At 43.3% G+C, this 14,518-nt stretch overlaps 1 protein-coding gene across 1 annotated transcript in view; it reads right to left on the reverse strand.

Annotated features, from left to right (window-relative positions):
• Positions 1–4,892: 4,892 nt before the first annotated feature.
• Positions 4,893–14,518, reverse strand: part of GPNMB (glycoprotein nmb) — a 29,430-nt gene continuing 19,804 nt past the window's right edge. The window contains exons 7-11 of the mRNA XM_017860002.1: positions 13,280–13,378; positions 11,909–12,011; positions 9,753–9,961; positions 6,351–6,444; positions 4,893–5,938 (exon numbers count right to left, since the gene is read on the reverse strand). Coding sequence (XP_017715491.1) covers positions 5,779–5,938; positions 6,351–6,444; positions 9,753–9,961; positions 11,909–12,011; positions 13,280–13,378 — 665 coding nt within the window. The 3' untranslated portion in view covers positions 4,893–5,778. The remainder of the gene's footprint in view (positions 5,939–6,350; positions 6,445–9,752; positions 9,962–11,908; positions 12,012–13,279; positions 13,379–14,518) is intronic.

A 14,518-nucleotide genomic window follows, 5' to 3' on the forward strand; every position in this document is an offset into this window, starting at 1 on the left:
AATAATAATAATAATAATAATAATAATAATAATAAAATAATAAATAAACATTTTAAAATTAAGGACTCAATAAGCCCAAATCTTGATACTTAATTTGCATCATTAAAACCTGTACAATGGGTCAGGCATGGTGGCTCATCCCTGTAATCCCAGCACTCTGGGAGGCTGAGGCAGGTGGATCACTTAAGCTCAGGAGTTCGAGACTAGCCTGGTCAACATGGCAAAATCCTGTGTCTACTAAAAATACAAAAATCAGCCTGGTGTGGTGGTGCACAGCTGTGGTCCTAGCTACTCTGGGGTGCTGAGGTGGGAGAATCGCTTGAGTCCAGGAGGCGGAAGTTGTAGTGAGCTGAGATCGTACCACTGTACTCCAGCCTGGGTGACAAACCAAAATAAAACAAAACAACAAACCTGTACAATGCAATTAATTATGGCAATTACATTGTAAACTGGAGAAACATTTTGATTAGTCAGATGACATGACATCTGTGAGAAAATTATACATAGAATAAAAATTGGTTAAATATTAAAATACCATTAAGCTACCCAAATTCCAAAATGCCTATGGGAGAGCTTCAAAGAAAATGTATTCCAGAATTTCAAGGACAATAGGAATGGCTGTTCAGTTCTAAGCAGCAGAGGAACTGTCCCTGAGGATTAAGCTGAGGCCAGTGGGGTTGACCAAGATGGGGGCCTCTGGGTCAGAGTTTACCACTCTCCCTGCAGTGACACTTGTGCAGTGACATGTTACATTAGTCTGGAATCGCAGCTCCATGAGAACAGAGTCCTTGTCTCTCCTGTCACTATTGAGTCCTCTCCTAGACCACAGCCTGGGACATACTGGTGCCCAGGAAATGATAGTTGAATGATTGAAATCAGTCTGCAAGGGGTGATTCCTGGGAGCTGAACTCTGATATATATATATATATATTTTTTTTTGAGACAGGGCCTCACTCTGTTACCCAGGCTGGAGTGCAATGGTGCACTGTAAGCTCACTGCAACCTCCTTCTGGGTTCAAGTGATTCTCCTGTCTTAGCCTCCCGAGTAGCTGGGGTGACAGGCACGTGCCACCACACCCGGCTAGTTTTTGTATTTTCAGTAGAGACAGGGTTTCACCATGTTGGCCAGGCTGGTCTTGAACTCCTGACCTCAGGTGATCCACCTGCCTTGGCCTCCTAAAGTTCTGGGATTACAGGCGTGAGCCATGGCGCCCAGCCTGAACTCCGATTTTTTTTTTTCTTTTTTTTTCTTGAGATGGGAGTCCTTGGCTCTGGTCAGCAGGCCTGGGGAGTGAGAGGTGCGATCTTGGTCACTGCAAGCCTTCCACCTCCGTGTTCCACGCCATTTCTCGCCTCAGTCCCTAGTTAAGCTGGGACTAAACAGGGTTGCCCGCCACATGTCCGGCTAATTTTTTTATTTTTATGGAGACGGGGGTTTTCACCCGTGTTAGGCCGGAATGGTCTCGATCTCCTGACTCGTGATCCCGCCGTCTCGGCCCTCACCCAAAAGTGCTGGGATTACAGGCTGATGCACGCGCCCACCTGACTCCTGATTTTTTATGGTAATAATCCGACAGCTTTGGAATCATTTCTTTTAAAAAAACCTTAAAGGGGCCGGGCGCGTGTGGCTAAAGCCCTGTTAAACCCAGCCACTTTCGGGAAAAGCCGAGACGGGCCGGATCCACGAGGGTCATGGAGATCGAGACCATCTGGGGCTAAACAACGGTGAAAACCGTCCTCTACTACAAATACAAAAATAGCCCGGGCCCGAGGTGCGGGGCCCCTGTAAAGTCCCAGCTACTCGGGAGCTGAGGCAGAAAAATGGCGAACCGGGGGAGGCGGAAGCTTGCAAAGTGAGCTTGGAAGATCTGGCCAAACTGTTACTCCAGCCCGGTGGGACAGAGCGAGAAACTTCCGGGCCTCAAAAAAAAAAAAAAAAAAAAACCTTAAAGGATTTTCCCCCACCAAAAGCCCCATCAGAATGTGGTCGCCATCACCCCTGGATGACAGTCTTCTCATCTGCCCTTACACCTTCACTTGGGTTTGAAGTTGCTATACATTCTGGATGTAATGAATGCATTGAACGTATTGTCCTCTAAACTACTAAACAATTGATAATTCAATGAGGGCAACCAATGTTTATAAATGAGTCAGAAGTGTTTAAAATGCAGACATTTAGAAAAAGTCCCAAGAATAAGAAATTCCCAGAATAATTTATTACCTACACATTTCAATTGTCTTCGGAAGTTCTAACTCTCAACAAACATTAATCAAGTCATCCCACTATCTTTTAGGTTGTTTCCCCTGTTTCACAAATTGTGATTCAGCACAAGTTAAATGACTTGTTGCTGGGGTCATAAGGATAATATAAATCTAAATAATTCACTATTTCAGCCCTCTCTTCTGCCACTTGTTAGATTGAAACTGATGGAGGTTTGATGAGGATTTTGAACTGCTTCCTCGCCGAATGACTGTCTATTTGCTGCTCTCTGCTACCCCCTGTTGATAAGGGAAGGGAAGAACAGATTTCAAGACCGAATTTCTCAAAGTTAGTTCCTTCCAGCCAGTAGCAGCAGGATTATCTGGAAACTTGTCAGAAAGCCTTAAGGGGCTTCAGCCCAGAAAAGTGAATTCAAAGCTCTGGGTGTGGGCCCAGCAATATGTGTGTTAACCAAACTTCAGGCGATTCTGCTGCAGTTTGAAATTACTTTTCTGCTTTAGGTACTTAATGTCTTGGCTTCCTAATCATTATAAAGATGATACAGCCTCTCCACACTGCTTCCGTCCTCAGGCCTCACATGGAGTACATACCATGATGCCATAAACAGGGTGCTCCCACGCCCACTCATTCGGGCAGATGGATGTGCCGCAGCCCTGTGAAGTAGCCAAGGAGGCATACATACCCACATTACAGGTGAGGAGACTGAGAAAGGAGAAGCTGAGGAAGGGGCAAACAACTTGCCCAGAGTTACTCAGACTTCAGTGGCAGGACTGGATTCAAATAAAGTCTTCTGTCTTCATGTCCATGCCCAGAGCTTCAGTAGTCACTCCAAAGTAGGGTGGTTCTACATTCAGGGCCAGATAATTGTTTGTTTGTTTTTTTTGAGATGGAGTCTCCTTCTGTCTCCCAGGCTGGAATGCAGTGGTGCAATCTCAGCTCACTGCAACCTCTGCCTCCTATGTTCAAGCGATTCTCATGCCTTAGCCTCCTGAGTAGCTGGGATTACCGGTGCGCGCCACCATACCTGGCTAATTTTTGTATTTTTAGTAGAGATGGGGTTTTTGCTATGTTGACAAGGCTGTTCTCAAACTTCTAAGCTGCGGTGATTCACCTTCCTTGGCCTCCCAAAGTGCTGGGATTACAGGCAGGATCCACCGCACTCTCCATGGGCCAGATAATTCTTTGTTGTGGTGGTTGTCTTGTAGATTGTAGGATGTTGGGCAACATTACTGGCCTCTAACCACCGGAGGCCAGTTGTCACCACAAATGTCTCCAAACATTGCCAAATGTCCTCTAGGGGGCAAAATCACCCCTGGTTGAGAACCATGGCCCTACAGTCATCATGGAAATGGAGGGAAATCTCAATTCTTGTTCTGCAAATTTTATACTCTTTGGAAGCGATTTTAGAACAAATAGCTATATTTTTTTTGGCCTCTAGGTCATGCAGGAAATGAAGAACCTAGACTAAATGTTAATCCCCACAATACCTTTACCATTCCTTAAGAAAATTAACAATTCTATAATATCATCTGGTATCCAGTGTGTACTCAAGTTTCCCCAGTTGTCCCACGAATATCTTTCATGGCTGTTTTTTCCTGAAGCTAGGATCCAATGAAGATTCTCAAATTGCATTTGGTTGCTATGTCTATTTTGTCTCTATTAGGGTAAAACAGGCAAACTATGTCCCATGGGCCAAATCTGGCCCACCACCTGTTTTGTAAATACATTTTGCTGGAACACAGCCAGGCTCTTTTATTTACGTCATGTCTACAGTTGTTTTCATGCTACAATGAGAGAGTTGAGTAGTTGTGACTGAGACTGTATGGCCCATAAAGCCTAAGAGATTTAGTACCCAGCCCTTTATGGAAAAAGTTTACTAAACTGTGACTTAGAATTCCACCCCCTGCCTTTATTTTAATATGATACTGATTACTCAAAGAGTCCAGGACAATTGTTTATAGAAAATCTCTTATTTTAGATTGATCTGATTACATACATTTACACAATAAACTTTTATTTGAAGTTTCACATATGATGTGATTGCATATATATATAGATATGTGAAAGATATATATACATACACACACATATATAAAGATCTTTTTTTTTTTTTTTTTTGAGACAGACTCTGACTCTGTTTCCTAGGCTGGAGTGCAGTGGCACCATCTTGGCTCACTGCAGCCTGGGCTCAAGTGATCCTTCCACCTCAGCTGCCTGAGCAGCTGGGACTACAGGCATGTACCATCAGGCCCTGCTAATTTTTGTAATTTTTGTAGGGACGGGGTTTCATTATGTTGCCTAGGCTGGTCTCAAACTGCTGAGCTTAAGCAATCTGCCTGCCTCAGCCTCCCAAAGTGCTGGGATTAAAAGCGTGAGTCACTGTGCTCAGCCCTATATATATATACATGTATTTAGGTAAAAAATATTTATGAGATTATCAATGCTCTATGAGACATTGTTAAACAACTTTTACTTGTCAAAACTATAAATGAAATGGGCTCACTCCTGTAATCCCAGTGCTTTGGGATGCTGAGGCAGGAGGATCCTTTGAGGCCAAGAGTCTGAGACCAGCTTGGACAATATAGGGAGACCCTCATCTATAAAAAAGAAACAACTGTAAGTGTAATTGAAAAGCAAATGATGAATCAGAAAAATAATTACAATACCAAAGTCTTGTCTCTTCCCACACTTTATTTTCAGGAAGGAGAGAAAAGAATGTCATGTCTAACAGATAGTAGATGGTTTTAGTTACAAACAGAGGTGAAATCCTTACTGAGCAAGTTGCCATGAAAAGCCCGGGACCTCATCCTTTGGAAAGTCATAATATGTTATTTCAAATATTTGCACCGACTATACAAAAATTTGGAAATATACACAAGAGTGTCACTCAGCATCATGCCTGGTATATAAAAAGCACTAACTAAATGTCCAAGGAATAAATGAATGAATGAATATCATTCCTCAACTCAGCTGAGCAAAGCAAGTTGTCATCAAAATACTCCCACCCATTTATGAGAGTAGTATTTTTTCTGAGTCTAACAAGTGTGCACATCATACCAGAGGTTTGGGCCTGTTATTGTTCCATCAGGAGCTCCTAAGTGTGTTTTGAAATGGGATTCGGTTAGCTTGGAACATGATCTTAGAAACTGGACTACATCAGTTTTATGCATATAGTTACATGGAAAGCTGAAACTATCCCTCCTTTCCTTGCAGTTAACCTGGGTTAGGCTCTAATTGATAGTAGCTTCTCTCCTTACTCTTGGGACACAGTGTTTCTATCCTACTAGTTACCTAAGACTTTATAAGTGAAACATAAAAAATAATGAAAGGAAGCCTTGCTAAGTTGCTTTTATCAGTTTCACAACATGGCTGAAACTGCCTGCAGTATAATCCCTCTCCCCAACTCTAAAATGACATTTAACCAATAAAAAAATTCAACTTCCCCAAACCACAGTATCTATTTTACAATAATCTTTAGGAAAAAATGGTTAATAGCCACTCTGGCACATCTCACATCAACGGCACTGAAAAGTGAGCTTCAGAAACAAGGTCGAAATTTAAGAAACTCCTTTAAATTCTTGGTTTTTGAGTAGCGGATCCTTTTCCTGGTTTCCCGGAAAGAACACGGCTTTTGCACGATTGAGAAAGACACTCAGACCTTTGCTTCTGACCACATTCCCAGGACTGTTTTCTATTGGTTGGTATTCCTTGTGTTTTCTGAAAACAATCTGTTGGTTAGTTATTTTTAAAAGATCTTCAGTTGAAATATATTACTTTCTACAATCTTTTTCATGTCAGGTATAAAAGGATTCATTCCACTTAACATGTTTGCAAGACACTGGTGTCTTATGAAAGTACATTTATTTATTCTTCTTCATGCAAGAAATGTGCCTGCTCACTATAATTTGAGATTATCATGTTAAAATTAAGCTGACATAATTTTGTAAAGTTACTGAGATCTGGTAGCATTTTTAGGATTAAAAAACAAACCACAGCAAGATTAACAGGCCAGTTTGGCCCACACAAAATGTTTAAAAACAAAAAAGGGAAAAATGGCCCATTTACATAAGATATATTCACTTTTGACCACACAGTATAGTGATATAAAGCATAGGAACCAAAAACTTACTTGTACACCAAGAGGGAGATCACAGTGACAAATATGGCCAAGCAGCCAATGGAGATCAGGGCAGTATTTGCCATCCTTAAAGGGGAGGCTGGGTCTTAAAACAGAAGCAAGAGCATATTAGTTATGTCTTCCACCTAGAGGACATGACGCTTATAATGCCATTAAATAAATGAGGAAGGGAGCTGTCACAGAAGATACATGGCTCCCTCTGGGCTTTCAGTAATCTTTTCTATTAAATAATACATAGTCTTTGGGTCAGCTTATCTTCTATTTACAGAATGAGTCAGCATGTCTGGAACACTGTGGTAAGGGCCCTGTGGGGAGATGTCACGTCCTGGAGACACCTGCTCAGGTCTTGGCTGATCCGGCAGCGCCACCATGGGGAAGGGCTCCCGTGATCAGGCGGTCGTGCCTCCAGCTTCCTCTCTCACCACCTACCTTCCAGCTGTGCTAAAAATCCTGAAAGTTGGCCATACTCCCCTTGCTCTTTCAGACCTCCATGCCCCCTTACAGGAGTGCCCTCCCCCTGGCTCATGCCTGTAATACCAGCACTTTGGGAGGCAGAGGCAACATAGTGAGACCCCATCTCTACAAAAAATTAAAAAATTAGCCTAGCATGGTGGCGCATGCCTGTGGTACCAGCTACTCAGGAGGCAGAAGTGGGAGGATTGCTTGAACCCAGGAGGTCGAGGCTGCAGTGAGCCGTGATTGCCCTTGCACTCCAGCCTGGATGACAGAGCAAGACCCTGCTTCAAAAAAAAAAAAAAAAAAAAAAAAATCACCACCTTTAAAGTTTTTCTTGTTAACAGCTGTCACTGCTCACAGAAGCATGGACTTCTTTGTCTTGGTTTCTACTCTGTCTAGAACTGTGTCTTCTGCCTAGAACTGTGCTGAGCATGGAGTAGATGCTCAGGGATATTTGTTGAAAGAATTACAGGTGCTTCATGAATATCCATTGAATCAATATATAAAAGTCACTTCAGCTAAAAGTCTATAGGTTTGCCTTTGAAGAATGATCTATTTCTGAAATTCTGCCTTTGAAACCCAAGCTATTAAGCTACAATCCCCACTGAATTAAAAACTTTCCTTCTGAGCTCTCATTTGCTCTTTCGCTCGCTCTCTCTCTCGTTCTTTCAGACAGGGTTTTGCCGTGCTGCCCAGGCTGGACTTCTGGGCTCAAGGGATCCTCCCACCCCAGCCTCCTGACTAGCTGGGACTATAGGTATGTTCCACTGTGCCTGGCATTCTGAGCTTTCTTTATTTGGCTTTTGAAAATGACTCGGGTCCCACCTAAAGTTATCACTCACTACAAGAAGAATTGAAGGAAAGCAAATGTCTAAACATCTAATTCACATAAGAGATCAGTGGTTTGCCAGTGCAGAGGAAGCTTAATAGAATGAATTAAGACTCTAAAGGTAATTCTAACCAACCTTTGAGCTGTGGCAACACTGGAGGAATAACATCAGCAGCTTCTGATGGTGACTTTAAAGTCCATGGCCACTCGGATGCAGAGGTTTCAGTTCCCTTCTCCAGTCCCCACCCTCCTCAGCTCCCCAACCAGCCCCTGATCCACCCTCCGCCCCCTGGCAGGAAGCAGGGCACCCTTGCACTGTTGGTTTTGCTTTTAAATCTGCACCTTGGATATCACCAACAACAAGCCCTCACACAGATAATTAGGTGTATGATTATTTTCTTTTAATGGGATTAAAACTCTTCTTTTAATGGGATTAAAACTGCATTATTAATGAGGAAATTTTGTTTTACATTTTTGTGTTGTGCTTGGTTGTTTGTTTGAGATGGAGTCTCACTCTGTTGGCCAGGCTGGAGTGCAGTATCTTCTCAGCTCACTGCAACCTCTGCCTCCTGGGTTCAAATGATTCTCCTACCTCAGCCTCCTGAGTAGCTGGGACTACAGGCGCCTGCCACCATGTCTGGCTAATTTTTGTATTTTTAGTAGAGATGTGGTCTCACTATGTTGGCCAGGCTGGTCTGGAACTCCTGACCTCAAGTGATCTGCCCACCTTGGCCTCCCAAAGTGCTGGGATTACAGGCGTGAGCCACTGCGCCCAACCAGAAACATATGTTTTTGTTTGTTTGTTTGTTTTTGTGGCCGGAAATATATGTTTAAGAACATATTACCTTATGAGATAGGCTTCAAGTTCAAAGGGGTTATAAGTGAATGAGCTATTAGATTGTACCTGACAATACTCAAATTAAGGAGTGAAGTAAGTGCTTTAATGCAGGGGTCCCCTACTCCCAGATTGTGGGCCAGTACCTGTAGGGGTCCTCAGCCTGTTAGCAACTGGGCCGCACAGCAGGAGGTGAGCAGCCAACGACTGAGCATTACTGCCCAAGCTCTGCCTCCTGTCAGCTCAGCGGCGGCATTATATTCTCATAGGAGTGCAAACCCTATCATGAACTGCACATGCGAGACAGCTAGGTTGCGTGCTCCTTATGAGACTCTAATGCCTGATGATCTGAGGTGGAACAGTTTCATCCCGAAACAATCCTCCACCATCCCCGTTCCACGGAAAAACTGTCTTCCACAAAACAGATCCCTGGTGTCAGAAAGGTTGGGGACTGCTGCTGTAATATCTATACAACTTAATCTTTCCCTTTCATCCTATCACGTAGCACTTCTTCTAAGCCACAAGTAATATCTTACAACAAAGTTGATTATCTGTGACAGTTAGTGAGAGCCATTAGGGTAGAGCCCTAATTTGGAGGTTGGGGGAAGTTGGATGCCACCAGTAAATGCAAATTTCTAAATGAAATTCCTTTGTCTTCTTTGTTAACGTTGTACCTTTCCAAGCATTCAGAGGGAAAAGAGTAGTTTATCTGGTGAAGATGTGAGGAATAATAAGCTGGTTTGTTACTGTGTCCCGTAATGCTCAGTGGAGTTTGGGAAGGGAAAGAGAGGATGCATAGTAAGTTAGAAGGGACTGAGGAGAACAGCTTGTGTCTCATTTCTCTTCCAGGCTTCATATCTTTGCTCAGGTGGATTTTCATGAAAATGTGATATCAGCCTTTCCTTTGTTGTTGCTTCATTGGAGAACATTGCTATTTTTTGATATTGGCCTTTACACTTTCTCCTTGAAATACAAATCTATTCAAGTGTGCAGTGATCATATCCCATTGTTACTGGTCCATGATCACAGCTGATTTTTCTTCATCAAAAGGCTTTTCTTTGACCACTATTTCACTGGATGTCTCATCACTTCCCTAAGTAGATTTGCTATTGGATTGTAATGCCAGTCCTCAGATCCTTATTAATAAGAGTTCAATGAATTTTATACTGAAATAAAATTAAACATTGACAACAAAGGCCTAAATAGCTTTAGTATGGGATACACACTTTACCTGCAGTATGAAATGCTCATATGGTCATAAAACAAACCTCACCTCTGTCAGGAACAGAAATCAGGGTGCTCGTGAGAGCCAGGCTTGTATCATCCCCCAGGGTGAGGTTCATACAGTATGTCCCAGACCCATTGAAGGCTCGTCTCACAGTCAGCAGACACATCTCATCCACATCCACAGGGCTGCAGACTGCTTTCTGGGTGATCTTGCAGGAGGGGTCGGAAATGATGGTACAGACCTCCGTGGGAATGCTGCGACAGGGGAGGTGGGCGAGGGCGCACAGGGCACAGAGAGGGGGAGAGAGGAAGGTCAGATCCATTTTACAAAGGGAAAGTCATTACATTTCTATGAAATGGAATTCCACCTCATTGTTACTCAAACTATAAAATGCCAAATTGTTAATCTTATGATTTGCTCTTAAGCAAGCCTGTGTGCTGAGCTATGCCTTTCTCTGCATCCTCAGGAAAGTGAGGCCCTGGGGTGGAGGAGAAAAAAATGATCTCCCCAGGGGAAGGGGCTGATGAAAACCACGTGAAGCCCAGCTCACTCCTTTTACATTCCTTCTAAATCCCTAGAATGTTCGAAGATGCAGATAGCTTGGGTGTTAGGCAGACATATTATTAAATGCCATAGTTGGCCCTGCCTAGGTTCCTGTAGAAGTGTAACAGCAACAGCAGCAGTTGTTTTTGCAGGACTTATTATGTGCTGGGCACTGAGTTTTATTTATTTATTTATCTTTCCTCAGAGACCTTTGCTCTGAGTTTTAGATATATGACATGATCTTGCTTATTCCTCTCAACAGCTTTTTTTTTTTTTCTTTGAGACAGAGTTTTGCTCTTGCTGCCCAGGCTGGAGTGCAATGGCATGATCTCAGCTCACTGCAACCTCTGTCTCCCAGGTTCAAGAGATTCTCCTGCTTCAGCCTCCCGAGTAGCTGGGGTTACAGGCACCTACCACCACTCCTGGCTAATTTTTGTATTTTTAGTAGAGACGGAGTTTCACCATGTTGGCCAGACTGGTCTCAAACTCCTGACCTCAGGTATCCACCGCCTCGGCCTCCCAAAGTGCTGAAATTACAGGCGTGAGCCACCGCGCCCGGCCTCTCTCAATAGCTTTTTGAAGAAAGTAACATTACCCCAGTTTAACAGATGACAAACCATCTCAGGGAGAGAGATTAATGAGTCCAGGTCATATAAGCAGCCAGGGGTGGTGCTGGGACTTGAACAGAAGAGGTTTGACTCATCTGTCCTTGATGCTAGGCTACCTGCCTTTGCTGTCCTGACCACTATCTCATGGCAGCCTTCTTGGATGGAGAGACCAGGCTGTGATGCTGGGCTCATGGGCCGGGGTCTGGGATGGGGATTGTCCCTCTTCTCACCAGCCAGGCCTCTGGCAGCAGCTTCACTCCTTGGGTCAGCTTTCACTCTATTTTCTGCCACCCTTACCCTCATTCTGGTCCTCTCCCCAAGGTGGAGAGCTTCTTATCTTTTCTACCAAATAAGGCCACATCTTCATACCACCTCATTCTCCTGATTAATTTATGTATTTACACACATATATATTTTAATCAAGTAATTTATATATTATATGCAAATGATTTGTTAATGTATATTTAGTTAGTCAATATAGTATTTATATATTCATTCATTTGTATTTACTTTATTACATGTAATCATGACCAAATCATAGGAAACCAAATTATATAATGCACTGGAAAGAGCTTTGTAAATTCTAAAGAGAGAGGATTATCAGGCGTTGCTATTAATGTTAGCATAGGCAGCTTCCTGGAAGCTTAAGAGCTCTCCTGTGAGCTGCCCTCTGTTGGCTACCAGCATTCCATTGGTAGGCAAGTTTTGTGACCACTGGGGCCCTCAGTTGCCTCATCTGTAAAATGGGGAGGCTCATAGGATTGTTGTGAGGATTCAATATGAGAACAGGTATAAGGTGTTAAGAATTCAGTTAAGTGTTCAAACAGTTATCATAATTATTATTCAGCTTAATTGTTAAAGGTTTCTCAATTGCTCAACTGTAGCAAAACACGTGTGTGCTAGATAGCACCTCCTAGGGTCCTTCCTGTCTAAGGTTACCAGTAAATAGGAATTCAAATCAACTTAAAAGAGGTATCTGGTGGTCAATGCCTTTGTTCAGACTTGAGGTCCTCACTTGACCCATGCCTCTGTCGGAGATAATATACTCACCTCCCTTGGCAGGTCACAACAAAGTCTATTAGGGAGCTGTCAGGCCCTGGTACCAGCATCAGGACGTCTGTCATCTGGATGATGTTAACTTCTAAGATTCCCTCTAACAAAATAACCCCCAGAGAAAAACACATCAAAATGCAACAGAAATCAGATAAAGCCAAACAATCATTCTGGTATAGATTGAATGTTTGTGTCCCCAGAAATTCATGTGTTGAAACCCCAAGGTGACAGCATTAGGAGCTGGGGCCTTTGGGAGGTGGTTAGGTTATGAGGGTGAAGCCTTCATGTGTGGGATTAATACCCTTATGAAAGTGACCCCAGAGAACCCTTTTGCCTTTTCCACCACATGAGGACACAGCAAGAAGACTGCCATCTGCCATCTATGAACCAGGAAGTGGGCCCTCACCAGACATCGAATGTGCTGGTACCTTGAACTCGGACTTCCCAGCCTCTAGGACTATGAGAAATAAATTCCTGCTGTTGGTTTATAAGCCACCCAGTCTATGGAATTCTGTTATAGAAGCTTGAATGGACTAAGGTACAGCTCTTAATACATCAGAAAGTGAAAAAAATTAAAAAAGGAAGACAGCCTTCTTGCCATACAGGAACTTACCAGATCTGGCAATCTACCCCCGTAGCTTAGGATACATATCCATGCAGCATTTTCAAAGTCAAACTGAACTGTTTTTCAGTCCAACCTAGATTTTTGTTTCTAGAGCCTGTGTGTGCATCAGAAAGTAGCACTCCATCCTGGAAGGTGTTTCAGGAAAAGGTAATCCTGGATAGACGCAGCGCCAGGCTCAGGCCTTGGCCAGCTTCTCAAGCGGCTTGGACTCAAGGGATACTGCTTGGGCTTCCACCTCCATCTTCACTCCCAGAATCGGTGAGCACAGGTTGGGCTTCCGTTCCCCTCAGTCTTCTCTGTTGTATGCCTTAGGACTGTGCCCAAATGCACAGTCATGTGTGGTAGCCTGCTCTTTCCCCTTTTCACATACAAGTGTGACTTTGTGAAAATTAACTAGGGGAAGACAGTGGAAGTTGTGGGAACTTGATGCTAGCCTTCCTTTACCCTACACATCCCATTCAGATGGCTGGGCTGCAGAGGTGGAATACAGGCCCAGGGCAGGCTCATTAGCATGTGGCCTTCACCGTAGGCTTGTTTCCACCAGGATGTGGAAGGAAGGCCAGGGAGGCAGGTGGGAATTTGGAAATGAGTAGGGTCTTTGCTCTTGAATGTGTGGTGTCATCTTAGACAAGCAGAGGGTGCCCTTACCACCTACCTCCACCCCTTCAGAGTTAGCAAAGGGAGCGGGTGACCCTAGGTGGAGTCTAACATCCCTCCTCACCGGTCTTCATCTTCAGCCTTACCTACAATTGTGATGGTGGCTTGAAAGTGACCATATCTGTTAATCTGGCAGTTTTCATCAGGAATCTTACTCAGCTCCAGGGGGTTGTCACCAGCAGGTCCTGGGGTGTTAGAATAACAAGATTTTAGAGTAGTTGCTACGAATGTAAAAGATACACATGATATAATAAAAAATCTAAACATTTGCCATTTGCTTTTTAGAAAAATATCAGGAATGCTATACTATGAAATTGCTATAGAAATTTCAACTAAATGTGTCATAATTTACACAGATGTGAGAGCTATAAGGTATTATAATTGCTAAATTATGTAAGGAAGCATAATCTCACATTTTGTGTGAACAAAAGAAGCAAATTAAAGGGTGAAACTGTATTAAAATGTGTGATACAATGGTCATGAAGAAATAAACCTGGCCATAATAGATGAAGTTATATTTTAATTTTGGAAGCAGGTATTCTGGGCTCAAATTCCAGTTCCCCTTGTTTTTAGCTGTTTGAGACCACAGGCACATCATTTAATCTGTTTTTGTCTCTATTTGCTCATCTGTAAAATAAGAACAATACTTGCTGTCCTCTGGGGGCTGAACTATGAAGCTTAAATGAGATAAAGTATATAAAACCTGCTGCTTATCACTGCTGCAGAGGGAGTACTTAATAAATCACAGTTTCTTTCTTCCAGTAATATGGGAAAAGATCATTCTTTCCCTGTTTGGATGTCTCACAGCTCCAAAGCTAAATTCTAAAAGTCTTACTGTGATGAGCAGAGATGTGAGGAAGGAAAGGAGGGAATACAAGACATTTTTGAAAAACAAGCCTTGAATATAATTAGAGCAAAGAATCTAATGCCCTATTAATTACAATTTAACAGGCTCTAATTAAGACCTCGCTGCTCCTTCAGCAAGATAAAAAGTCTAGAAAGAGGCCGGGCACAGTGGCTCACGCCTATAATCTCAGCACTTTGGGAGGCCGAGGTGGGCGGACCAAAAGGTCAGGAGATCGAGACCATCCTGGCTAACATGGTGAAACCCTGTTTCTACTAAAAATACAAAAAAATTAGCCGGGCATGGTGGCGGGCATGGTGACGGGCATGGCGGTGGGCGCCTGTAGTCCCAGCTACTCGGGAGGCTGAGGCAGAATGGCATGAACCTGGGAGGCAGAACTTGCACTGAGCCAAGATTATGCCACTGCACTCCAGCCTGGGCAACAGAGTGAGACTCCATCTCAAAAAAAAAAAAAAAAAAA

The sequence above is a fragment of the Rhinopithecus bieti genome, unplaced genomic scaffold (genome assembly GCF_001698545.2).
Source record: "Rhinopithecus bieti isolate Rb0 unplaced genomic scaffold, ASM169854v2 scaffold_54061, whole genome shotgun sequence".
Taxonomy (NCBI): domain Eukaryota; kingdom Metazoa; phylum Chordata; class Mammalia; order Primates; family Cercopithecidae; genus Rhinopithecus; species Rhinopithecus bieti.